This window comes from Ciconia boyciana, chromosome 1 (genome assembly GCF_034638445.1).
Source record: "Ciconia boyciana chromosome 1, ASM3463844v1, whole genome shotgun sequence".
NCBI lineage: Eukaryota > Metazoa > Chordata > Aves > Ciconiiformes > Ciconiidae > Ciconia > Ciconia boyciana.
The window spans coordinates 16,256,021-16,279,454 of NC_132934.1; the positions used below are offsets into that span (position 1 = coordinate 16,256,021).

Here is a 23,434-nt window from a genome sequence, read left to right on the forward strand (position 1 = left end):
AGTCTTGGTGTTCTGCAAACAATTCCATAGATTCCCATTTCCTCCTCTACTTACAAAATTATGCTGCTTTTATGGTCTGTTTTGCAGGGTGGTTGTGATAACTGCTTAATGCTCATAAAGAACAGTATGAGAGGTAAAGTACAGTGAGGAAAGGAGCAATGGTTAGACAGTTGTTGAGTGAGGGAAGAATTTTTAGTGCGTGCTTCATGTAGTTTGATGTTGGGTTTACAGCCTAGGTGTATAGATATATGGTGAATAGATATATTAAAACACCTCAGCCTCTTTTGACCTTTTATCAATTATTTCTGTTTATTTACTTGATCTGTATTGCTAAAATACTTTAAAAACTGTACTTTTTTACAGTCATCTGAGAAAATGGTCATGAGTCATCTTTGCAAACATGAATTTCAGTTTCTGGCAAGTAACATCTTAGATGGTGGAATTATCTCTTATGTAGCACTAACAACAAAACAACTGTAGCATGTCACATAAGGATCGATAGCTTGCACGGTTTCAGATGGTAATTTAATCAAAACTTCATCAGGATGCAGACCCCTGACATTTCTCTTTTTTCCCCCCGCTTTATTCACTTTCCCCTATGTAAGTTTGTAACAGATTTTGGTTGAGACAAACTAGAACATGAAGGGTCATGTTCAATATTGGAGTGACACCATGCACTTAAACAAGATCCTCTGTGCGCAGCAGTACATTGCTCAGTTGTGGTGCAGCACTCTTACTGTAAAAAAATCAAATGTCACTGGACATGTTCTGAATTTATCTGCATGCCAGGTTACCCTTTATTGGGAAAAATCCCTGGATTTTGCAATGACAAGGTTTTGCAATCCTTGTTTTTTGTTCCTTTTACATTTTGCACAAGTATGTGGTGGGGTGGGGGGTATAGCTGTAAGTTGCTGTAAGTTACTGTAAGCAGTTTTTTTCTAGCAAGTTGTTTTACTGAATTATTCTGAGCAACCAACCCTCAGCACAATGTCACTATAACCTTTAAGATAAAGTATATTTTTGCTGTTAACTTCAGTAGCCACATAGGTTTTGCCTCGAGCCCGTTCCCTTCCTGAGTTTACCCTCACTAGAATATTGTGGTGCTGTGAACTGGTGTGTGTCAGCAGTGTTGCAAGCAGGGTGTTGTCAGGGCTGGGGCAGCCCTCTGACAAGGCTGCCTGGGTTTCTCATGGTAGGGAGCAGTCCTTGGGCAGCCTACAGAGGCGAACAGTCAGCTTCTTTCTGCTGTGCCTGCAGGCAGGCACTGAAAGTCCTGAGAAGCTGCTTTGGATGTGGCTGAGAGGAGAGTGGTGAGCAGGGGTGTTGGGGAGCAGCTGCAGCAGCAGTGTGGGAAGCACTGTACTTAAGCAACGCTTCTTGTGCATGCGTGTAGCTCAGGACTTGAACCCATGGATGTAAGTGCAATATCCCTGTGGCCTGTGAGCAGAATTTCAAAGCTGCCCTCATAGTTAAACCTGGATGCCAAGACCGTCTCTTGGCACGGTACTCTGTGGGTGCCACTTTCACTTGAGCCTTATGAATCAGGAGAGTCATCTCAGTCCAAGCCTAGGAGTCGGCCTAGCCCAGAACTCAGTAAGGACAAGGGCTAAAAAAAGATATCCAGGGAAGATAAGCACAGGCAGAGCAAGTAGTGCTTCTTCCCTGGCAATCTCTCTGCTGCTCCTGATGCTCTGTGGCTCCAGGAAGAGTGTTTAATATCCCTCATTGAATATTTCTGCCATCGATTTGTCCATTTGTTTCTGAGCCAAGACTTTCACCTCCCGACATGTTTGAAAGAGAATTTAATATATTTTTTCTAATGGCTCCAGCAAAATGCTTCTTAGACTTTATTTTGCCCACCTTACTATGCTTATCCTGCCAGCCATTTTAGCGACCTGGTTGACCATGCATCTACTTTGTAGTGAAAATATCAGCTAAATTTCTGTAGGGCTGATGATTCTCTGAGATCTTCTTGTAAGCTAACGCCTTCGTCTTTCTGGGCAACAAAAGTATATTGTGATTTGCTACAAGAGAAATAGAGAGTAGTTCAACTTGCTCCATAAGAAAGAACTGTGGGTGCTGGTTCTAAATCTCCCAGTAACACATTTGGATGACCTTCATGAAATCCCAGTCTGGGGAGGAAGGCTTTGCCTGGTTGCTGCTCAAACACTGATTACTCAAATGAGCTCAAAAATAGTTGCTTATCAAGGTTCTGCCATTCTTGCTATTTTTTTTTCCCTCACAGTAAATAATTTTTAAAATCTATTGTAAAATAAATTAAGCTTCCTGCAGCCAAATAAAAGAGTGAATTTAGATGCATGTAGCTGGAAAATGACTTGTCTCTTTGACAGTCCCAGTAACTTGTTTCAAAGAGTCATAGTCTCCAAATTATGTTAGTTTTGTGTTAGATGTTCTTTTTTTAATGTTGTATTATTTTTTGTGTTAGTAAAATGTGCTGAGGTAGCTGTCTAGAGGAGTTAAATCTTCATATCTACAGGTGATGTACAGAACTGACAGCTAAAGCCAAATACCCTCCCTGAATTTGGGGAAGGCTTTTTAGTGGGAGCAGAGCACTATTTTATGCTTTCTTGCTAGAAATATGTCCGATTCCAAATATATATATATATTTTTAATATGAGCACATCTGCTGAGAACTGCTGCTAATTTACACACTGGAGGTTACAGCTCAGCCATCTGATGGTGACAGTCATGACTAGTGTCCTGAAATGAATTTGGCCCGTAATGCTAGCAACAAAATCAACAGTTTTGAGGAATGAAACAGTCCCCTATATTACAAAACAGTAGTTGCATAAAATATGGTGTCTGCTCTAATAAAAAGTGTGTCTAAATTTCTTGTCTCTTTATTTAAAAAAAAATTGTTGGAGGGAATTAGAATTCATGTTTAACTTTGCTGGTTATGCTACTTTCTTGTTTATTTATATATATGTTTGGGGTTTGTGATAGCTTATTCACCAGAGGTTTCTTTGCTCATGACTAGCACACTGAACCGCTGTAGTCGGGTTTCCCAGTGTATTTCGTGCCACTTGGACCTGTCACTACTGTATGTGCTTGCACAAACCATCTGCGACTGCGGTTCAGAAATTGTTGCTTTGCTCTGGTTTTTTCTCCCCAAAGGAATAAAAAGTCAGTTTGCATTTCAAGCTGTTATTGTCTCTCCTATTTTCTCAGCAATTTTTTTTCTCTATATCTTGGCTTAGATGTTCAAGAAATGATGCATAACTCCCATGTACAATTAAGTGGGATAAAATAACAAAATTCAATATTTTTCATCTTTCAATTCCATGTAAACATTAAGAGCGATTTTTAAGGTTGAATATTAATACACCCTGTAAGGGCATACATTTTTAATGTAGCTGCTGCCCACGTTTGAAATTAGGTCATTCAGATTTTCTTCTTACTGTTTATACCAGCAGCTAATGTATCACTTGAAAGTAGAGTTCAAGACCAGTGTTTTATACTAATTAGAAGCAGACTGAAGGTTATATTTGGAAGGCAAAACACAAAACTTTATTTCTTTATCTATTTTATCTCTAGTAGCTCTTGAAGAAGCTGGTAAACCTGGAAATGAAATAGAGGAAAAACTGTAGAAACAAGTTTTGAATCAGACTCCTGTCTTGTTTCCCAAATGTTTGCAGCACACAGTTGGAGATGTGCCAACGTGTCACTATGAAACAGTCATTTGCACTGTAAAACTGGGGTTTGGGCGGGGGTTGGCATTGTTATTGACTTACCCAAGGAGTTTTTAAAGGTTAGTCAAAGCAAAAATTGATCTTTCAGATGGGATTGCAAATTAGTCTTTTTCTCTATAGGACTATCTTTGGTGCCAGATTTCTAATAGGTATCTTTTGTAAAAGTAAAATTTTTTTTTTTACATCTTTTTTTAAATCCGTGCTTGCATCATTGTTTGCAAGATGCCAATTTCTGTGCTCTCAATAAATAATGGAAATGCAGATCTAAATGTTTCACTGTCAGTCATAAACAGCAGTAAGTAACAGTAACTCTTAAGAAGCTGAAAAAGGTCTTGAAAGCTTACCGGGTACTATCTACCATCTCTTTTAAAGCTGCTTAAATGTTTAAGTGTGTATGAAGTTAACATGGGTTTCTATAAAGATACAAAAATAATTGTTAACAGATTTTTGTAGTTGTCGCACTTTGAATGAAATATAACATTGTTATGTTTAAAGTGTGTTAGACTATTACAAAAATAATCTAATTGAAATGTCATGTTTTCTTTCAGCTCCAGTAATAAACCGATTCACCAGACGAGCATCAGGTAAGTTGGATAAAGTTGCATGTTTCATTGGTCTACATAATAGTTGAAGCATAATGCTGATGGTGATTGTCATGTAAAACATAATATGACAGTCAGATTTCTTTGAACATGACTGACTTAGGTTAACCTCAGTTTGTTATCTCGTTTTCTGAAAAATGTAGCCAAGGTTTCAGGTCACAGAACTTGCATGAAACCTTCTGGTTGCTGTGGAATTTATGAAAAACAAGCTTTTCTTTTTTCCTTTAAAGAAAATAATTTTAGTCCTAACAGAACTGAATTTTGAAAGCAAGAACTGAATGTAGTCTGATGCAGGGTTGTCTTGCTTACTTCATAGACAGCCTGAAACAGCAATTTGGTGATCATCTATTCATGAGAAAATGTACCACTGTGCTAGAAATCTCCCTGCGTTTTTCAAAACTGAGTTGGTTTGTGTACGTGGTGCGTTGTTCTTCTGTGCAGAGCTGGCAGATTGGGTCCTAGAAGCAGTATTGCCATGGTGGTGGTGTGTTGTGCTAGGAGTGCGCCTGCCTACCTTTGTGCCGACTTGTGTATTCTTCAAGTTAACTTGGTTCGTGCCAGCTCAGAGGACTGTTTACCTTATTCCATTACACGTAACAGATCCCTCCAAATTACGTATAATTAAAAATTAATATTCTTGGCCTCTTCTTATTGTTCTCCTGTATCATAGCCTTTAGGCTTCATTTTTGAGGCTTTTTCTCCTGAAGCACGAGGCCCAGAACCTAAGTCTTATTTGTTTGAAATACTATGAATCTGAAAGTTGGGTGTAAAAGCCACCACTAAATGTAATGAGACTCATGACTGGCTCATAAGAGTCAGCAGAGCGGGAGATGTGAGCTGTTCCTAGTCATCTCGGTATGCTAAGTTTAAAATCTAACTACAAAACGCTTTCTGTTCTCAACTGCAGATCATTTTTAGTAAATGTAATAAAGTTTGTATTCCATAATGCAGTAAGTCTATCCAGACTTCTAATTTTGCTAGGTACAGCCTCAGTCAGATAGTTCCTTGTCAATATAAAAAATACTGGTGGAAATAGTCAGGATTACTAAGGAACTGTATAGAAAAATGGAGGTTTGCATTTGCAGGATTGGTGTACAGCATATGTAGCACAAAGTAAGAAAATGTAATTAATTGCAAATATTCTCATGTTTTAAGTAATGATAATACATCATGAGGTACTGTAGCATGAAATGAAAGGAATGATTCCTTAACTAGCTCTCAGTAAGAGTGAGCAGGGCTTTATGCAAATTACGTTGCATGTTTTAAGGAAAGTTTTACAGTGACTGATTGATAGCTGACTTTAATGAATGCAGTCCTTATAACAGATGTGTGATAAGCTTTTGCATGTCAGTAGGAGAGTTTGATTGTTTGAAAAGCTAATACTTAGGAAAAAAAATCAGTTATTTTTAATGTTTGTTTAAAAGGAAACTAGAAACATGTTAGAAGCCTGAAATTTTTGCACAATTATTGGGGAAATAATTTCTATGGGCAATTAATATTTCATGTGTTTTGGTCTTGTTGCGGAGAGATAAAACAGTTATCTTATTCAGAATAATGAGTCACGTTGTATGGTATGGTCCAGATGTAAATCATGTGAATACACTTCAAGCTGGAACAAGGTAATACTGCAGTCTACTGTATGTACTATTTTATTAAGTTTCTGGCAGCTTTAATAATCAAAATAATTATTTTTCAAACAAGGAAGCCCATGAAAGGTGATAGTTCTTTTCTTCTTAAACACTAAATGACTACTGGAGAGGTACAGTACATTTAAGAAACTTGATTGATAAAATATAAAATCAAAAACATGAAACAGACTATGCTGATAATACAGACATTTTACAGGGATGTTTGCAGTCCTAACCGTATTTTTAGATACTTTTTAAAAATTGAACAATTGTTTGGCTACATTAAGGTAGTCAAGATATGTTGCAAGTGGAAAAGCCAGATAGTAGCTGTTTTTTTATGCTTGGTAGCTTAATAACATTCTGTAATCAAAATTGATTCTCATGTTTAGGAAATGAGAGCCTGACCAAGTGAAACATAGGGTTTTTCTCAAATACAAATTTCTCTTAATTTTAGGCCATTTAGCTAAGAGCTATTTTAAAATTTGAAATGTGCAAGGTTGATGATTCTTGAGTGGTTTTGAAGATTTGCTTCTGATGAACATTACTCCAAATTAATGACGAATATTCTGAGAGTTAGCTGTAGCACGTGGTTTCATGTTGCATGTGATCTAGTGATACTGCAGACTGATTCTGAGAGTGTGATTTTAGGGTCCCTGCCTTTGTCACGCCTCTGCCCATAGGTTGTCTCTACTTTCCTTGCATAGATCTAGGAGTTGTGCTGCCTGAGGGTGCATTGATTTAAAGAAAATAGAAATACAGGAGGTTTTGGTATGTTGATTTTCATTGGGTCTCCAACTGACCTGTGCTGTGGCTCTCAAATAACTACATCTGAAAGAGGGGTAGTAGTGGCTGCCTTTAGCCAGTGGTGGGATGGGGAAAGAGCTGAACTACTGACATCAGTTGAGGCAAAACATCCAATGATATCCGCAGTAAAGGCTCCTAGACTATTCTGCTAAAAGCTGCTTTTTGAGCTCTTGCAATGATAAGCAGGGAGAAGCCAGGAGATGACACATTTCTTCACAAAGAACACTAATTCTCTACAGCGGATATCTTGATTTTGGTATTTCTGTTATTCTTGGGATAATACCTAGTATTATACTTGGCATAAGATATAGTTATTTTTCCTAACTGAGCTAGAAATTAAGCAGCCAGAGTTTAATTGCTGAAGCACCTGCTGAAAACAATATAGTAAGGCATTTATTATTTAACAGCTGTTCCTGTTAACATGCTGTGAATGTATTAATATACTGTCATTGGTATATAGAGAATAAAGGCGTAAGTAAGCTAGGATCAATTAATTGTTCTTGAATTTCAATTCTTAAAACTTATTGAGCTACTTAATTTAGTATCTATTCTGTGTATTTATGCATATGTGTGTATATATGCAATGTGGGCTCTATACACAAAATACACGTATACCATAGTGCTGATGACATAGCTACTTACGGGCTAGTTAATAATGCACTCCATTGTTCTAGGCTATGCACAAAGAATAATAGCTATCATAGTCTTAAATAGAGGAGTTTAGCAAGAAGAGGAGATTAAAAATACTTTATAAAGCTAGAATGAACAATGAGACAGCTGCAAGTAGTTAATCCTTAATTTTTCTTTTTAAAATCTGGTGGGACTGAGATGAAAAGAAAGGATAAAAACTGTTGAGGCAATCAAGAGACTTGGATGGGAAGAAAGGGGGCCATGGAGGTAGAAGCAGCACTGAAGTGGAAGAGAAAGCTGTGAGTATGTTCATGAGGTGAAAAATGAGTGGAAATTCCTGAATAACCTAACGTAGCCAAGAGGTGCAGTTTCTGAATATAGACAGATACTTTCTTGCTATGGATGAGATTAGTTTTCATCCATCTAAGTATGAGAGACCTAGGGGTGGAAGGCTAACGTGGTTCTGTATGTTAGCAGAAGCATTGGGTTCCTGCCTTTCAGCATCTTGATAGATAGATAAACAAGCACATTATCTCATTAAATACTGGCAGGAGTTTAGAATAATGCAACAAACCCAGCATGGGTTTGCTACAGAATGAGCTTAAATTTATACTTGATAGATACCATTTACGGATGCTATTTATACCCATTTACTAGTATTATATACAAATGTATAATATCGTCTTAATTAAGAAATAGATAACAGTCTATAAAGTTACTTCAGTTATGTAGCTGCTTAAGCTTCTGAAAGAGTGAAGAGAACCTAACTGAAGTTGCTGTGAGTTAGCCTTCCTAAGCTAAAAAGGACTGGTAGATAGGCTCATGGGCATCTGTGGGGCATCTCTTATTAACAACAGAGATAACTTCCTCATTCCTCTCCCCCAAACTATATCTAACTTCAGAATACCATTTTTTGTCCTGTGGAATGGAAATAAATGAAGCTTTAAATGTTGTTCTTTCAACCAAATGGGAAAGAGAAGTAGCTTTAATTATTTGCCAGCTTCTCCACAAAGCTCTAAACAAAAACAATTTAAACGTAGTCGACAGGCAGAGTACATCAGCTGAACCTCTAGGGAGAAACTGGCTTAGGTATATCTGGAATAAACTTGCAGTCAAGGAGATACCACTATTGTGGAAAGAATAGAAGGAAGCAGAGAAGGTGAAAACTTTTAGGCTTCTTCACCATGGATGCCGGTAAAGGACCTCTCCCCCCCCCAAAAAAAAAAGAGAAACGCATTATAAGTAAATTGATGCTTCCATTATACACCTACTGCATCAGCCATCAACCTAAGTGAGAAAGAGAGAGAGAATCTCACATGACACTAGAGAAGATCTCTGTGCAACAAATATTATTATTTTTTCTTTATTTTTACTTCGGAACTTTTTTTGTAATTTGCAGTTGTTGAAATTGGAAATATTTTGGGCCTTTACACACACTGCTAAGGACTGTCACTTTTAGGTACATGGCTGATTAGCTGAAGAAGAAAGGCTGAGAAAGAAGGAAGCTGTTTTTTATGCCCTGTGAAAAGGATGTGTTTAATTCATTTAGCAGGTACTCAAATTCAAAATATTTTTCTATGTACACTTATGTACTGTGGTAATTTCTGATAAAGTTGGGGCTGTGTTTAGTGGCCTGTCTCTCGTCCCGCCCTCCTCCCCCGTCCCCCCCCCTTTACGGAAGTTTCTCTTAGATCCAAAACTCATTTTACTTGACTCTACAAATTTTAGGGTTACAAAATGTCAACAGTTTAAAGAGAAAGAAGGAGATGCAACATTCTCTTTATTCTTAATTGCTTGAGGTGCCCAAAAGCTGTGATAATGGAATTGTCTAACACAGATGGTAGTTCATTTGAATTGGTAGAGAAGTTGTTTTAGTTCACTTCTGCTCAAGCCTTGCAATTATTTAAATATTTTCCAGCGAGAATTTCTGCAGGTTAGAAATATTTTCTGTTAAACTCAGTTGGCAGAAAACACTTAATAGGAAACCTATGACATTTGACAACAGAAATAAGTAAATCTTTTAATCGAAACACACTGATTAATTTCTAAGACCCTCAAGCTAGTTGTTTTTATTAAAATACTACATACACACAGTGAAACACTTCACAAACAAGTTAGTGAGTACTTTTATAGCATCATTATGTATAATGATGACATCAGCGGTGGGTTGTCTGTCAGATCTCAAAGCCCTGTGACTGCACAGCTGGGAGCAGGACAGTGCCACCGCATCAGAGACTGGACATATGCGTGCACACTTGGTCACACACAGGTCATGTTACCGGGCTGTCCCTACGGCATGACTGGCCCACGGCCCTTCCTGCCCAAGTTGGCTGGGCCCTCATCACGTGGCTGTGGAGATGGGCATTCTCAGCTCTCCCCATCTGACGCACAGGGCTCACGCCTCTGCCTGTCATGAGATAGATGCCTGCGTTTTGGCACGCATTCAGGTAGGAGGAGGGAGGTTCTGTGCAGCCTTCATAAAAGGGAAAATCTGGGAGCAAGTTTGCCAGAACAATTTATCTGTTCTTCATTTCATTCTTCATCTTTGCATAAGGTGCCATTAGGAAGAAAGTGACAAGATAAAAGTTTCGGGCTTCATTATTTTGAACAGATGTGTGGACTGTGGATTAGTCATGCCCACAGTAGCATTTACATATATCACTGCTAGTTTTTAATGATTTCTACAGAAAATGTGACAACCTACTTAAGAAACTACTGAATTTAGACCACGGGAGTCCTGTCAGTGAAGGAATGGCTAATTGCTTTCTGAAATTATATGTATGGAAGAACATAGGTGGTATGAAATTTAATTGTTAAATATAAACTAGTATTTAGGAAGAGCAAATCGATACTATTGGCCAAGAATAGAATACGCCCCTAGGAACAATATTTCATTCGTAATTTCAGTCTGCTTGAACTATATTGAGATTTTCTTAGAGATTGGCACCCACTTTCCTATGGCATGTTAAAAATTCTCAGAGAAAGGCAGCTAACTGAAATGAAGTGCTATTCCCTTTTATACAGTAAGGCAGAAGCTGGAGCTGTACCAAAAATAATGGTGAGGATTGAAGTAACTGCAAACTCCCCTTTGAAATGCTGAGGTAGGAGGCAGTGTTGTTGTAGAAGCATATCAAGTCATAGTGACAGAAGGAAGAATAAAGAACTTTATTGATGAACCAGTAATTCCAGTGTAGTTCTTCAAGCAGAGTTACTGGTTCTGCTTGTTCTGAGTGATGAATAACCCCCAAACTGAATTCAAGTGATGTTGGATTCATCTTTGTTCTCTTACACACATGTAGTCAATCCATAATTTAAAATGCCCAATCCTTCAGGTTTTTTAAATAAACGGGGACATAGTCAGCTGACATACAGTAGTATATATTACTAAAACTCAATAAGCACTATGGCTGCTGTTGTAGTGGTGAGGAAAACCAGAAGAAAAAGTGCTGTCAGAACTTTAGCGTGTATCTACATTGCATGACAGAGCACAGTAAAGAAGGCACCTAAGCTTATGGTAGCGCATCAGCGTTGCAAGTTGTGGCTTACTGAAGGTCACAGAAGCAGGATATTTTACCTAAGTTCAGCCTGCTGAAGGGATTGTTAGACCGTGCTGACTTCTGCAGGGCTGCAGCTGTACATGAGTGCAGACGTGTACTGTGCATCATTGTGTGAGCGGACATGCCCTTGGTTTACTTCCTGCTCCTCTTGCAAGGCAGTCACCACTTCTGTTTCACGCAGCTTTCCTACGCAGCCGTGCCTCTTCCACCATATTCTATAACAGCAACTGCCTCAATTGCTAATTGCTGAGAACATACTCCCTTCTTTATTTTGTGATTTTGCACAAATGCATTGTATAGTCTGTACTCTCCAGTTCTTACAGAGAATATTGTCTTTCCTTGTCATGGTCTCTCTCTTAAAGTTACCATCGTTGTAACACTTAAATCCTTCACGAACCTTGAGGAATTACCCAACACCCATTTCTGTTAAGGAATGAGGAGTATCCTGAGCTTATAGGAACTGGAGCATCAATATTCAAGTCGGAATGTGTATCACTAATTTTGCCTGCATCAGGAACGGAATGCCCTACATGCAATCCCTGTTTTCTTTCCACGAAGCACGTAGCATCATAACTCCTACAGAGTATAGCTGTAATTGTATGTGCACAGCAGTTTAAAGATAAGGTGATTATATCTCTTTGCCCTCTGATATGCCTACACTGTATTTTTTTCTGTGTGTCATAGTGAAACTTGCAACTCATATATTCAGTCTGCTCTTGCAGGGTTATCCCATGGCCAATGTCACAGGGAGAAATGAGCCACAGAGTTTTCCCAAGAGTAGCTTCTGGTATCGGGTGCCACAAGAGCTGGTGGGACTTGTCTCTGTACTGAGCTTAGGCTGCTGTGTAACAACATGAGCATGATGCACTGAGCTGTAGGCACCTTATAGCCGCTGGGTCAGGCAGAATGCTGTGCTTCAGTCTGGTCCTGGTCCTGCTGAAAGCACATGTTTAACTCTTGAGAATGAAGAACTGATTTCAGTGGCCTGCCCCACAACACTTTGGGTCTGTGGAAAATTAGTGATAGAAGCTATTCCCCACCTAATCCATAACCAAGTGATCCAGCTTCCTTTCTTTAGTTTCTCTTGCGTAGTTTATTTGCTGTGCACTTCACAAGTCCTGCTGCAAATGAGACAGTCACAGAAACAACAGTTTAATTTGCTCTGTCTAGTCTCCTCTTATATTTTCTGGGAATTTGAGAAAAGTTCCTGTAGAAAAATTACATAATAACATAGGCTTAGGGGTCCTTAGAGAGCATGCATATTTCCTTCCCAAGGTTAACCACTGTTTTTGTTCAGAATGTCTAATAAAATAACATCATGATGTTAAACTTGGAGTACTTGTTCCTGACCTGTTGTTACCTTGAGATTTGTTGCTTTTGATGCAGATCTGAAGAAGAGCTTGTGCTCTCAGATGCCTGTCTGCCTCCTTCCTGGTTCTGTTTGGCTGTTCTAGTGAAAGGTTCTGCTGTGAAACTTTTTCTTCTCTAGATTGCATTGCATCTATACTATAACTATTCCATGCTACAGTATATAGTTGGACAGTAGTATTCTTATTCAAAAGAAAACAAAATTTAGGCTATCTGTGCATTACTTCTGGAACTTTAAGTGGTTCACTTTCAACATTCATTTATTCCTTTATTAAACCTCCAGAATCTGACACATAGATTCTAGCAGGTTGTATCAAAGTGTTTCCTTGTATAGATCATCAGCAGAGGTTGAATACGAATTTTTCAGAGCCCATTTATGGAGCCAAGTTACAGAAATAGGCTAACTGTTGCAAATTAATGTCATGCCAGATTTTAGATATGGCTATGCTTAAGCTGTTTTGTCATAACAACTTAACACTAAGCTTAATAAAAGAAGAGATTGAGTAGATGCATATTATAAGTCTTATGCTGTGCGATAGGTTGCTATAGAGAGAGCTATCAATATTTGTCCCAAGGAGGTGGCAGGGAAGGAAGGAAATAAACAAATAGAGATTGGCCTAATTTTTACACACACAAATATTTAGGCTATGCTTTGGGGAAAACTTTCTAACTAAACTTTTAATGAAGCAACAGACTAAACTGCTCAGGAATATTGTGTTATCTTAGAAGTTTTAAGGAAAGGTAAGATGTTTTTCTGCAGGGATAGAGGTGTATTTCATACTGCAGCAGTGCATAGGGATGATTTAGATGATTTCTTGAGGTTTCATCTGTATTTCTGTGTTTGTTTAGATGTCCTTGCAAGCACGTATTTCTAGACTGCATTTTATAGACTGACTAAAATGTACAGAGTAATTATTCTTAAATTGCACAATTTGATAAAGCTAGATAGCAACTTCTTTAGAAAAAGGAGAGTTAGAAATGTGTTTTGAGTTCACAAATTACTGCATAGACCCCTTTGTGGGAAATTGTAATTTTTCCTGCTGTTTCAGTATTACCTTTAGAAAGTATTCTGCATATAGCTTTGTATCAATAAAATCAATCACTGTAGTTTTTTCAGCTGTTTGGGCTGATCTTGTTTCAGATATATGAAACATAAACCGGAGGTTGGCGTTGAAATATGAATCAAATTTGTCTTAGTGGGCTATTGCCCAGTCAGGTTGATGAAGAGCTCAGATATCCTAGCAAGGTATGGAGCTGTTAGACTGACTGACCAATTGCTTTAAACTCATTTTATGTATGTAACTAGTAAATAAGATGGATACGGAAAAGTGCCACAGTAGAGCTTGTGTCTATATGCTAAGCCGTTCCTGCAGCCAGCAGTGTGGCCTCATCCATACTGCCGTTTGGGAACAGTCCCATTTGGGACTGTGCCAGGGACCACGCCAGAGCCTGGCTCCCCCTGCTTTCTCAGGTACTTAGGTCGGCATAGTCTCCTGTTCTCTTGAGACTAGATAGAGGTCTATCTAAGGAGCTAATTTTTTTTTCCCTTTTGTTTTAGACAGACCAGTATTTGGCACTCTCGTACTTGGAATATTTTAATGTAGTATCTAATATTTATTTCATGACCAAACAAATGCATTATAGACAAAGAGGACATCTTCTTGCTATGTAACTAAGTAGTGAATAAATTCCAGAGAAAACAGGTTTTTATGACAAAACAGACTTTCTATCAAAATAAATATAGAAATGAAGCCAAATGTTCATATTAATAACAATAAATATGGCTGTTATTTATCTGCAAGCAGTAGTTTGCACATGTCAATGACTGAATAAATGTACTAAGATTTCTTAATGGATGCTCTCAGATTACAGTGAGTGCTGTGAACTAGATGATATAAAATACAGATTATTCTCTGTTGTATTTTAATTTATCTTAATTTTATAGGCAGGTTTTTCAGATTAATAGTTCCCGTCTTGTCTCCAGTTAACATTTGACACACAACAAATTCTTCCTGCGTCTGACAACCTGTAGGTCATACTGTATTTTCTGTTGTAACTTACTTCCAAGTTTGCATTCACCATTGATAATCTCTGTGATCCCAACAACACTCCAGAATCTAAACATGATCACAGAAGTTGTTAATCTTCCAATGCTTTTATCAGGATGCCCATAACTCATGATTTTGAAGGAAATAAAACAATTGCCATTTTTTTGAATGAGTACGCACATTACTGAAAGAAGTAGGAAGGATTTTAAAATTATTTTTGGAGCAGATGTGTATTGATAGTCATTATTTAATAATTCTGATTTTTAATCTCTAAAATATTTCAGTATCTGTGTCTATGATAAGCTCAACTTAGGTTGCTGTGCTATTTTGTTCTTCAACATTTGTATTTAGATGAGGGAGGTATGCTACCTCCACTAGAGGTGACAGAGCATGAATCTGTAGGCTGTAGTATCTGCTTACCAGTTTTCCAAAAAAATTCCATTCCATCTGTGATTTCCTGTGGTTTGACTTTTGTGCTGTAGAAGATTTGTTCTGGAGGATAAGAGATGAAAAAGACAAGGCATGTTTTACATAGTGAGTTGTTCAAAATGGAATATCGGTATTTGTGGAAGACTTTGCTTAGCAAGTTTTCTTGTAGAACACCATAATACAAATGGCTTGGCCTTTGACCTTCAAGTTTGGCTTAATATTTGGCAAGTACTACTTCTTTTAAATACTGTAGAGTCAAAGAAAGGGGAAAATTATATATTTAAATATCTTTGCTAAATACTATGGTGTTTAAAACACCAGATGCCATTTATGCACATTGTATAAAATGAACAGCAGCCTGATGTTTTGCTTCCTAAACACTCCGTGTCAGTTCTGTGTGTTTGTAGGAAGCACGATGCCTTGAGCTGCAGGGTGTACTTCTCGGTTGTTTAAACAAAAAGTCCTTTGTCAAACCACAAGCCCAAGGCTTTCTCGCCATCAAACGCTCCCTGTTTCCTGCAGCCACCTCCCTGCCACCACATAATCCTGTTCCACAGTGTCTTTGCTTCCTGTGCCTCTATCATATATCTCTCAGATCTGCTTCTCCAGTGTCTAGTTTGGAGGATACAGACAAGTTTAAAGCATGGGAGGAAAAACAGGATAAAGATAGCATCTCTGAAATCAGCGTGTGTTTTCTTGTCAGTGGGTCCTACAAGTGCCCCCAAAGCCATTTATACTTCTGTCCATAAAAGTTTACCAGCCAAGCAGATTGGTACATCTCAGTAATAGTTTTATTGCTAACTTGGAACCATATTTGCTTTCTTTAACAGTAGGCGATGCCTGTTTTCTCATTTCAGATCTTGCTTTCTCTTCTACATAAAGGTGTGAAAAGTCTTCTCTCTTGAAAACTCACTGGAGATCTAATTTTTAAATCTAGTGTGTATGTGTGCTCTTTCAAGTGGTGTTACTTAGAACTGTGCTAGGCAAGTCACTATTGCTATCATACTATCATTATATACAGTGGTTTAACACTTGTGGATCCTAGCTCATCACTCTTCATGCATTAGATTTGTTTGATTTACTATTGTATACAGCAGCTAATGGAAATGGTTGTGTGACGATTGCATACAAACAGTTGGGGCAGAGCAAAGCTTTTGTACTGTGCATGGTTGTGTTTCAGCAGCATGAAATGACAGTGGAGCACTGCAAGGCTTATTGGAGTAAGGAACTAAAGACATCCTTCTGCATGCACTATTTTTACTCCCACTTGTCCCATGTGATTATCAGCTTACTATTGAGGAATCTCCTTAATAGATTTGAACTCAGGATCTCTCCCTCTGGTCAATCTTACATTGACTGTGTAAGTCAAAGTCCTGCTCCCTCCCATGGTGCTCGATCACATGGCAAACGGAGAAGAATCTGGCCATTGTATGGCAGCGGTGTTCATGTGTGTGTGTAAAGCAGGGTATACCTAGCTTTTTAGTGTAAAATTTGTAAGAAAATTGTAGAAGGACTGAACATGAATTTGAAAATCTCTCCTGAGTTTGTTTCAGAAATATCTCTGAATAAATATTATAAATATTTTTCTTCCTTACATATCTCCCACCTAAATTAAATGCCTTTTCTTCTTTAGGGGAAAATTAAATTTAAAAATAATAAAATTTTGTTGTATTAATGCAATGCATCTTTAAGGGTTTTGTTTTTAAGTTAGTGGTGTAGATCAATAACAAAAGGTGAATAAGTCCTGTTCTTGTTCTGATCACTATTTTGTGTGAAAGTGAGAAAGATTGTTTTCTGGTGTCTTCACAATTATTATGAAGAATTATTATAAGCATGCCAGAATGAAAAATTGCTATATGCCACAATCAACTCATGAAGAAAATTGTATGTATGTATTTATTGCATAGTTAGAATAGGTAACAGAACTTGATCAGAAAATAAAGAAAAAATGAATTTGTCAGAGGAATACATTTTAAGTGGAAATGTTAAAGCCTTGCTTGCTTTTCTTGTTAAATGTCAGGCTGCATGGGAACACTAACTCTTTCCCCTTCTCCATACACAAGGAAATACTGAAAATGTGGAGATTCAGTTTCAAATAACCAGTCACACAAGAAGGACCCCCATCAGCCTAATCTGAAAGCTTCAGACAGCCTCTGAAATCATCTTTCACACTGAACATCAGCTACACACTGCAACAAAACTGGGAGTTTATACCCTTAAAATTCCTGTGCATGCCAGTCTAGTAAGTGACGAGTGCATCTTTTAAGGCACAAATTCAACGCCTACTTGCCAGCCTTGATCTTTCCTGCTATCACAGTCTGTGTTTTGGAAATACAGCTTTAGAGTGGAGCAGGACTGTAGCAAAAATGTGCTCTCTGAGCTGGGGGCTTAAAACACTGAAAGGAGTCCTAAACAAGAATGACTTTATGCTCCCTCATATTCTTGCCAGTGAGCAACAGGAAGAGACATCTTTCTTCCTTTTTCTCCTGCTACCATTGGTTTGGGAACTATTTTCACACCTATGCTGGGTGGGTCTAGAGCAGAGTATGCCTACTCTTTTATTCTTTTTTTTTTTTTTTTTTGTCTGTCCCATCATAGTAATGTACTTTAGTATTGTGCAAAGATAGTCATGCAGGACACAATTTAATTTTTTCAGGCATTTTCTTCACTGATAAGATAGACACTAATCTTATTCTTTATTTTAAAAGAACCACCGAATTTATGCTAGCCATTTGGGAATAAATTCCTGGGGAATGTCAGCCATCACCAGTTTGGGGTTTACGCTCAAATAGACTAAGTCAAAGAATCAGCCATCAGCAGACAAAAATGTGTGTGTGTGTATGTATTTATATAAAACATGGCAAAAATGTATCCCTATATAAAGCCTACCTGCTGTTCTGTAGGATTTTTAGGCACATCACACAAAGTCAATCACATTTTCTCATGGTCAGTATGAAGGAATGCTTCAGATGCAAGACACTAAGAAAGGAGAGAAGAAATACTTACACCTACTGTGTGGCATAATTACACTGAAAAAGATGAGATCCTAATCTAAAAGATCCTCCTGAGGTGTGCTTCTGGGATCAGTTTGTTGGTTAGTAATTATAGAGGAGAATCTAAATTGTCATCATGGTTCAGTAGTGCCCAATGACACCGATACGTTGTTGCATGTTGGTGAAGACTGTACGTTTTGCTAATTAAATTTCTTGCTTGCATAAGTCAAACCATGTAGGAAGGACAAGTATGGAGTGCCCCATACTTCATCTTAATAAGGCCCATATGTATGGGGCTTATTAAACCAACCCATTCATATGCCATCCAAGAAACTGGTCCACTGCAAGAATGAGGAAGGGAAACTGGTACAACTTTTATGGATCAACTCAAGAAATGCAATCCACGTGTAAAGGATGGTATGGAAAAAACATTAAAAGGGCTGTTGGAGAACTGGGGTCAGGCAGCTTGTCACAGTAGCAAAGCAGAGACAGAGAGGAGTAACAAAGTGTGACGGTAGCTGATACACCGGGTTAGTAAGGGCCTAGAAGAGGAGAGTAGGAAGCCTACGCTTGATACAGTCAAAAAGAAAGAGTTAAGTGGGGTTTCAAATCCTTTGTGGTATGCCTACCACCAAGTGCCCAGCAGCAGTGCTTGTTGGGTGTGAGCCATCCTCATTTCCTGCACTGTGCACATTCCCATCTCTGCAGAGAACCTGGTCCCAAAGGGAAGGAAGATTAAAAGGCATGATGACATAAAAGCTGTGCTGCATAAAGGAGACAAAGACTGCCTACTATTATAGGGCGGTTTGCTGCAGTTTGACAGAGGTCTTAACTGTGTGTATTGCTATGCTAATACTCTATACTTGCTGATGTGGTCGTGCAGCTCATGGTATTCTCACACCTGGCTCTGGATGCCAGTTGCTTAAAACCTCCTGAACACAACTTGACTGTGGAACCGTCAAGAAACTGTGTAGATTTAAAGTTGAAAGTAACAGGAATAAATTCATTCCTGTAGATGCTCTGGACCCCACAAAGATGGAATATTACTGTCACCTGACACAGAACAAAAAGCTGTCCTGACAAATTTACATGAAAAGCAGTTAATTGAATTCACAAGTACATTTAGCTGGTCATGACACACTGGAGATCATAAACAAATGTACATGGGACTGTACCCCAGATCACTGGGAATTACAGCTCAGGCTCTTGTGATGTTACAGAGCAGCAGTTTAAATGGTGTCTTGAATAAATAAAAAGTTAGAAATGAAATAATCTGTGTAATTGTTCTCTAAATGGTTGTGAATGATATGCCTGGAATGAGCTACAAAAGTGGCCTCTAAAGGACAAGAAAATAAAAACATTACTTTTTTTTTGATTTGCAGAATAGTGGCCTCCTGCCGTTCTAGTATAAGAGCATACATGGAACAGAGGGGTCTTGGTCTGGGTTGATGGTCAGCCTGTGGCAGTCTCAAAATACTCTGGAGTGTGTCTGTGGGTGGAGGAGAGTGCATGAAGTAGAGGAAGGATTAATACGTGTGTGCACACTCAGACGCATGTGCTCATGCACACACAGCTTTTGCCATATGTATGCTTCTCTTATAACTGTATAATAGTAAATCGTACAGTTTTTGTGGCCATGTGTGCACACATACAAGCATGGCGCACAACCTTATATTTTATGTTTTCTAGCTTTTTAAATTAGGTAAATCTAGTGGAATATTTACAGAGTGTGTAAACTTTAGTGTAGAGAGATGCTTTAAGTGGAACATGGGGTACGTTCATGATTTTGTTAAAAAAGAAATTCATTTGGAAAAAATGCTTAACAGATGCAAAACACTAAATAATAGTATTTGCTAAATTCGCCTAAAAACTGCAATACATTTTGTCACATACTATTGTTCATTTATGTATTCTTACTTCTAAGTAGAATTGCTTACATGTTTTCTTTCTCAATACTTCTTGTGGAATCCTAATTTTGTTGTCCTTAAAGTAATACTGTTTCATCTCCTATGGCAGGTAGACATTTACTTATTTTTTTTTCTTTTATTTTTATTCTGTTTCTATTGTTTGTGTTACATTTTAAGTTTCTTTCATTCTGAAAGAGCAGATGAGGTTTCAGGGGTGCTAACTGGCTTTCTTTGTCGTTTGCTGTGGCAATGATTTCACAATTTTTTTTTAATTTTTATAGTATTTTGGTCATTGAGTTGGGGGGAAAAACACTTGAAATTGTGATATAGTGCACTGATGTTTGTTTGAAATGCTTTGTTTGAATTGCAAATTTTTCTAGAGTGCATGTACCAGCCTTAGTTTTCATAAAAAGTAGACATTTATTGAGTTTCAGAATGTGTTTATTCTATTAAACAACTCTTTAGCTAACTGGACTTATATAATTGTGGTTACTAAAAAGTGACAATGATACCTGTAATTCTGACATACCCATAAATTTCTGGCAGATAATTTTTAGGATGTAATATTTTGTGGTTCGTCTCTGACTGTAATGTAATTCTTGTTTGGAGTTTGAGCAAAGTTCTTTCAATATCTGTGACATTTTCAAGGCTGAAGCAAAATCAGTTTCTGTGTTATGTGATTTTAGTTTAATGCCTAGATATGTGACAAAATAGTTTTAAAATTTATGGTTAAAAGCTCCGCGTTAAGGTTGAATTATTAAGTAGAAAAAACTTGTTTACTAAAAGTTAAACTGACTGATTGTGAGTTAGGTTTTCCATCATGAATTTATTAAGCCTGTGTATTCAGGACTAGACCTTATTTTTAAAAAGTGCTAAGTATTGCCCACCAATTTCAATGAGAATGAAGGTGCTCAGTTGGATGGAGATTGAGGTGGCAAGTGGTTGTGTTGTGCAAGAGAGGAAGCAAATTTCAGGGGCATTTCTGTTCAGTTCACACTTTTCATGCAGGGCTCCTTAATCAGAACACAACGTGACTGATGGATCATTTTCAAAGACATTATTTATATGAGCAATTGGAATTGTGTCTATTTATAGGCTGGTTGCAATCACATCCAACTACTGCGTTTCTTAGCATATTTATCACATGAGTGGTACCAGCAGGAACTCTGCATTTACATCCCCATGTTGCCATTTTTAATGAATGCTCCTTTTTAATGAAACTTCTCCATTTTGCTTCCTTGCATTCGTTTGATGACTGCAAAGTTAAAACTACCATTGTCCTTCCTTCTGAAGATAAAATCAACACACTTTAATGATTAGGTTATGAAATTGCACATTGATGCAAGTGGGTAGAACGTATGTAAGTGGCTTAACAGAAGGGAATAATGTAACCCTGGGCTGGCTGGATTAATGGAAGCTCTTTGTTCCCAGCCATCTGGGATATGCATGTACACGTCTTTCTCTATTAAACAAATGTTTAGTATCAGAACTTTGGGGGTTTTTGTGTTCCACACAAAATGAAGTGGGAGCAGCATGACTGTTTGCTTCTTCATGTTGTCCTCTTATTTTTGTGGAGGATCACATCCAATGAAGACTTACAATTCTGTTTTCCAGTTGAGTCGTTGATCCATTAGTTGATGCAGCCACAAACATATTTTGGGAACTGTATGCTGTTTCCCTTTACCTCTGACATGGGTATTGGGGAATATAAGTTAGAATTTTAATTTCTTTTTGCAGGCCACAAAACTGGTGACTAGAAAACTTTCTTTTTAGGCTTTTGAGGGTTCTTTTTACTTTCAGGTCTTTCGATCTTTGCTTCCTTGAGAAATCCAATTTTATTTGTACTATCTCTTTTGTGCTTATCACATGTTTATCAGTGATAAACATTACAAAAACGATTGGAACAAGAGCCTGTAACTGTAATCCATTCAGCAGTGGTCCCCTGCCTTCTAAAAACTGTGTTAAACGTAAGCATTTTGCACCATGCCCTTATGGCCATTAAGCTTTAGAAGTTTGTTCTTCATGATGGAGAACTGAAGGCCCAGAGTTGTTCGGTAGTACCTGGGTGAGGGAGTGGAGACCCTGAACCATGTGCTCCCGTCTTCTCTCAGGTCTTGAAGCACCCTGTTATGCCTTTTCTTTCTATTATATTCTTGCAGATATAAGGAATGGCTGGGGACTACGGGGGACAGATGCACCAGTATGAGGGAGCGGAGGCTCTGTATATGGTGTATCCGCCATTCTCTGGATCCCACAGGCTACCCATGCTGTATGTACAGTGCTTTTACGTGGTGTCTCTAATTCTTATATAGTCCTATAGTTATTACCTGGCTTCATCCTTAGAGGTGTATTATGTTAATAATATTTAACTTCATGAGGGCCTAAAAATATTCTGAGGGCCTTCTGCCGTGCCCACTGAAGCCAGTGGTAATATTTATACTTTTTTTAACCAAGTTTTGACTGATTTTTTTAAATTTATAGTTTTCAAAGGTCAGTGTAGTATGCTGATGAGTTATGAATGGGTTTATGTGATCTGGAAGATCTTAAAATTTCCTTTCATTAGCGGCTCACAATTTTTTTATCTTCCATCTTGTACTGTGCCTTTTCTAAGTCATTAAATTTTCAGTGGTGACAGTGTAATACCAAACACTTTATTCTGAAGTGTTCTTGAAAAAGAATAAAGGAAAATACGAAAGGCCTTTTTCTTACTGGGTGTAAGTGTAACAGTAGGAATTCATGTCTATTTTAGGTGGTTTTGTTATCATCAATAAATAATTGTCTTTCTGTGGGTGATACTCTAAGTGAACATTGACAGTGTCAGTATACATACTCCTCCTCGCTGCAGATCACATCATTATTTTTCCTTGGCAATACCTGTAGGGACTCGATGCCTGACCCTCCCTCATCCTTGGAGGGAGGAGGGGGTTACAGCACAAGTGGTAACATGCTCAGGGACAGGTCCGCTCATCCAGCCACTCTGCAGAGATGAACACTTTCTGCTTAGGCAGATTTTCTTCTGCATCGTGGGTTATTCTTTATCCTGTTCTTTTTGTTTAAAGCAATAATGTCTTTATAATTTAAGTCTATTGCTGTGAGACTTGGGAGGTTTGAATTCCATCTTTGATCCATATGTGAAGTATTTTTATTGCTTAAAGTGATGCATTCCTGATAAGTGCTCTATTTGCTGTTCTTTATAAATTTAGCAACTGAAGGGATCAGGTGCCTGTGTTGCACAGAAGTGGAGCTGAGAAAGCCATGAAGGCCTCATCTGGTTCAGGTGTCTGAGGTTGCAGTGAGCCTCTTTGTCACTGCCAGGGACCAGCACTACTCTGTGCACCTCTGGGACCAAACTGATTGGGATGCTGTTCCTAAGATGACTCTTCAAGGAGGTGCCTGTCTGTTTCTCCAGACTTGTCATGATAAAGACGAGGCCAGTAGGGCCTGTGGAGTTACCACAAAATCTTGTGACATGGATGAAGCTTGTGTGTTGACACTGACTCCATAGCACTGGCTTACCAAATATACACCAAGACATTAAGCATATATCAGCTTTCTCCAGTTCAGCAACTGTGTGGTTTGGAGCTCTGTCAGATCGCCTGGCACCAACTGGGATACCTCTGGTAGAAGTCACACTTTGTTCTCAGTAGTAACACACAGCCCTTTGAAGAAAGTTCAAGACAGTGATTTTAACTTGTTATAGTGCTATGCTCTCTCAGCCTCATCACTGATCCCTCAACACAAGAAATAATCTTACACCC

At 38.2% G+C, this 23,434-nt stretch overlaps 1 protein-coding gene across 1 annotated transcript in view; it reads left to right on the forward strand.

Moving 5' to 3' along the window:
- PRKAR2B (protein kinase cAMP-dependent type II regulatory subunit beta) overlaps positions 1-23,434 on the forward strand; it is a 90,271-nt gene that overhangs the window by 27,161 nt on the left and 39,676 nt on the right. Inside the window, exon 2 of the mRNA XM_072867425.1 lies at positions 4,259-4,294. Within this exon, the coding sequence (XP_072723526.1) occupies positions 4,259-4,294 (36 nt within the window). The remainder of the gene's footprint in view (positions 1-4,258; positions 4,295-23,434) is intronic.